The sequence below is a fragment of the Dromaius novaehollandiae genome, unplaced genomic scaffold (assembly GCF_036370855.1).
Source record: "Dromaius novaehollandiae isolate bDroNov1 unplaced genomic scaffold, bDroNov1.hap1 HAP1_SCAFFOLD_45, whole genome shotgun sequence".
NCBI classification, from domain to species: Eukaryota; Metazoa; Chordata; class Aves; order Casuariiformes; family Dromaiidae; genus Dromaius; species Dromaius novaehollandiae.
Genome location: NW_026991505.1, coordinates 1,084,541 through 1,088,951, shown reverse-complemented (window position 1 = coordinate 1,088,951; position 4,411 = coordinate 1,084,541). Strand labels below are relative to the sequence as shown.

Here is a 4,411-nt window from a genome sequence, read left to right as displayed (position 1 = left end):
CAAAGGTCAGGAAGAACTAGGAAACTTTATCTGAATCCTCCAGTTCATCTCCACTCTCCCGAGGTGTTGCTTTCACCTTTACATCCTCCATCAGCTTCATCACATAGCTGGAGAGCTGGCTAAGGAAACAGAGACCCTGGATCCTCATGCAGGGAGGGGCTAACCCTAACTCTAACCCCACCCTCCCCACCCATCAGCATTTGATGGGGAAAAGGGGAGATTCTGCAGGGACAGAGAGCAGCCTGGAGTCACCAGCAGGAGTAGGGCTCAAAGCCTCAGCCCTGAGATCTGGAGCACAGGATCCCTGAGGACCCAGAGCCTGGTCACTGGGCATCAACAGCAGGCTCTGATCTCCCCATAAAAAGCAGCCGTTTGAGGAGCTGAGATGTGTGAACCCCTTAGCTACTGCTGAGGGAGATGGGGCATCCCTGGTGCTGCTGCCCCACTGAGGACACTGCATCTGGTCCATGTCTTGCTGGTCGATGGTGCCCTTGCTGTTATAGACCAGAGTGCGGGACAGCAGTACGGCTAGCACGAAGATCCATGTGTCATTCTTGGTGTTTCCCAGGAACAAACAGCCTTGGCTCATACCAAGAAACCCTGTGCAAGGCCCCCCTAGAGTGAGCAAAGCCCCAAATCCCCAGGCCCTAAATGCCTAACCATGGGCCATGGCAGGGTCAGCTTTTTGGAGAGACCCCCACACACAACATCACCATGTCTTCCTGTAGTTGCCTTGTCTTCAGCTCTTAACTCTCCGAGTCCCACAGGCTTCTGATTATTAAAGGACTCCCTGAGCTCCCCATTCCTGGTCTGCTGAAGTTTACCAGCAAGTGCTGAGGAATTTGGCAGCTTGTCAACCTCACGAGCCTTCTCCTAGCTCCTCTGGCTGTCAGCACCACAGAGACAGCTCCAGTTCAAAAGCCTGGAGCTCCCTGCCAGCCACCGGATCTCAAAAGGCCCACCAGCCTGATGGCTGCTGAGTAATCAAAGATCCAGAATGAGAGGGAGAGTGGCTGTGAAGAGGTGGTGTCCCACAAACTGTCATGGGCCCAGCCACAGACTGGCTCCAGTCCCCTGCAGACAGCCAGCATCCCAGGCAGAATGAGGGCTCTGACAGGCAAAGGAAGAGGTGAAGGATGCCAGACAGGAGGACTTCCTCAGCCAGAAGACTTTATCCAGTCAGCTCTGCACTGGCCTCCTTCCCCACAGCCTCTGTCTCTTCCTGGCACACCAGTGCAGGCAATGAGAACACCTTGAGTCCTGCCACATGCCTGGGCCCTTGAGAGCTTCCACAAAGTTCTCTGTAGGCACAAAAGGAAGCCTCTGCTTCTCCCACGCCTTCTCCGCATCACCCCGCCCTTCAGTGTCCAGGAGCATCAGCGTGTGTCCAGGCTGACAGGGCTGAGGCACACACCACAGCCAGATACCTTTGGTATGGGCCTGCATGGGGAAGGCCAGGGAGAAACCTGTGGAGGGGATGCAAGGGGCTCAGCAGTGTCAGCTACAGAGCAGGAAAACGGTGGCATCTTTGCCGCCCAGGGCCAGGACCTGTGTGGCTCCCCCCCTCTCTCATCCATCCTCTCACAACCCAGCCTGTTCATGAGGTGGGACTTGCCAGCGCAGTACAGCCCTGTGATGGCCACCACCACCACAACGGGCTGTGCAAACTATGACAGCACCTGCAGGGTCTTCTGCTGCCCCACCAGCCCCTGCCTCTGTGTGCTCTCATCAGGCACCTGGGCACTTCTATGGAGGTTTCAGATGCCATTGCTCATGGCAAACACAGCTTGCAGAGGGGACAGTGAAACAGGTATTTGAGGCCTTCAGAAAATCACCATAGTTTGTTATCTCCATCTTTAGAAATGAAAAGAAAAGAAGAAGCATTTTAAGATCTTCATGGACTATAAAGGGAGCAAAAGATGTTAAGTCAGAGGCAGAGTCCAGCTGTGCAGTTGTAGCAGGTCAAAGGAAGCCATGATACCTATTCCATGTATTATCCTTGGGAATTACAAAACCATGTGTCAAACTCCTTGGCAAATTCCCCATTAAAACTGTTAGTCTTGCTGAGAATGATGTGCTATAACCTTGCATATTTCCAGAAATGGCTTTTGATTCTACAGCTTCCTCCTGCTTGTGAGAGCTGGCTGTGCAAATAATCAGTAATCAGTTCAACTCCCCACAACATCATTAGTTTTCTGTGTGCCTGAAACGCTATGCCTTGATGTTTTCTGCACTGAAGTCCCATAAGGTTCAGAGGCTTGATCCCAAGAGGAGCTATCAGAGAGATGGAAATTTTCCTTTGTTGGAAAGAAATGTGATTGTTTCCGTGACAGGGAGGGCTATATAAGGTTTCCTGACACCACTGAACAGAACAAATTCATCCTCTTTGAAAGTGGTGTACTATATGTGACCAACTATACTACTATAATACTTCAGCTTTCGAAAGATACAGTATATTCAGCTAGGATTTGGAATGAAGAAAACTTATTAGAAAACCCTTTTTTGAATTAAAAAAAGGAAAACAAACAGGATTTCAGAATGATCTTAAAAACTAGGTAGCCAACTTCCCTTCCCTCCCTCTTTCTCTCCCTCCCTCCCTTCCTTCCTCCCTCCCTCCCATTTTCTTTTCTCGCTGTCCTCAAACACGCCATTCCTTTCAGTGAGCTGGTACACAGGTGGCAGCTCCAGCATCAGTACTGGCCATCTAGGTTACAACAGTTTCTAGTGTTTGTTGAAACAGCTGGGGTGGAAAAAAAAGGGATTCTTTTGTGTCCCTTTCCGGACTCAGTGTCTGATCTCTTCCATTCATGAGGCAGCATCAGCTGCTGCTGCACGTTATGGAAGAGGACTCTGGGGAATGGAAATAGCAGCTCAGGACAGAAAGACAGCAAGCTACTGCTGAGTTCTTCTCTCTTTCCCTGCAGGGATGGATAACCAGACAGAGGTGAGCAAGTTCATCCTGCTTGGCCTGTCCAGCCCTCAAGGGCTGCAGCAGTTCCTGTTCATGCTCTTCTCCCTGCTCTACCTGTCCAGCCTGCTGGGGAATGTGGCAATTGTGACTGTGGTGATATGTGAACCTCGGCTACGCATCCCCATGTACTATTTCCTCTGCAACCTCTCCTGCCTGGATATTTTCTACTCCACAGTTACCATCCCCAAGATGCTGGCTGGGTTCCTCTGGGGGCACCAGGGTATTTCTTACACTGGCTGCCTAAGCCAGCTCCACTTCTTCCACTTCCTGGGCAGCAGCGAAGCTTTGCTGCTGGCTGTCATGGCCTATGACCGCTTTGTGGCCATCTGCCACCCGCTGCGCTACAGCCTGATCATGAGCCCACCGGCCTGCCTGCTGCTGGCTGCAGCCGCTTGGGTTACAGGCTTCCTTCATGCTCTGATGCACACAGTCATGACCTCCCGGCTCCATTTCTGTGGCCCCAACCACATCCACCACTTCTTCTGTGACATCAAGCCCCTGGTGAGACTAGCCTGCAATAGCAACCAGCTCAACCTGCACCTGCTCAGCATCATCACGGGGAATATAGCGATAGGCCCCTTTGTCTTCACACTCTTTTCTTACCTGTACATCTTTTCCTTCCTCCGACTGAAAGTCCAGTCGAGGGAGGGAAGGAGGAAATCCTTCTCCACTTGCATCTCCCATCTCACAGTAGTGGCCTTATTCTATGTCCCTGTTATTTTTAACTATGTGCCACCTTCCTCAGGGAGTTCACCCAGGCGGGACATGATAGCCACCCTTATGTATAATGTTGTCACCTCCGTCCTCAATCCTTTGATCTACAGCCTGAGGAATGCGGAGGTGAAACGTGCCCTAAAGAGAAGACTTTTCTCTAGACAGTTACTAGTGCAGAAAATGTTCTGCCTTGCAGCTTGTGTGGGGTAGTAGGCAATGGACAATGCAATCAGAGGAGCTTTTGGCTCAAGAATGTCTTGTGCAGAAATCTGCTTTTCACTGCCAACAGCCTGGGTCCCTTCAGAAAAATCCTACCTACTGCATATGGCCCTGTGTCTCCTGTCTTGGGCAATATCAGTGCATAAAGATGAATATATGTTGGTGGAACAGCCACTCCCATTCCTCCAAGTGGAGAAGAGAAGCAGCTCCAGAGAGTGATACTTCAATAAAAACACCTTTTTTAGAGTGATTTACCCTCAAACGTCACTTGATTCTTTTTCTCTTTCTTTCTTTCTTTCTTTCTTTTGGTAGCTGAATCCCACCCCAAGTCAGAGCTGTCAAGAGAAGTCAGGACATGATTCATCTTAGCCTAAAGCCAACAGACAAGGAGGGATTCAGTTGGTTTTGTAGGGTTCATTTGGCCATGTGCAGACATGTATGTCATGCCACTTGAAATACTCTGTGTACCTCAGCTGGTGTCTCTCTGCTGCTCCAGAAAGGCACAGG

General features: G+C 50.5%; 1 protein-coding gene across 1 annotated transcript; it reads left to right on the top strand.

The window, feature by feature from the left end:
• The first annotated feature begins 2,926 nt into the window (after positions 1-2,926).
• On the top strand, positions 2,927-3,895 carry LOC135327038 (olfactory receptor 12D1-like). The gene has a single exon (XM_064504657.1). It carries the CDS (start codon positions 2,927-2,929, stop codon positions 3,893-3,895), a length of 969 nt encoding a protein of 322 aa, XP_064360727.1.
• Positions 3,896-4,411: the final 516 nt, after the last annotated feature.

Coding starts and splice junctions, on each gene's coding strand:
- LOC135327038 (XM_064504657.1), top strand. CDS start 2,927: ATGGATAACCAGACAGAGGTGAGCAAGTTCATCCTGCTTGGCCTGTCC.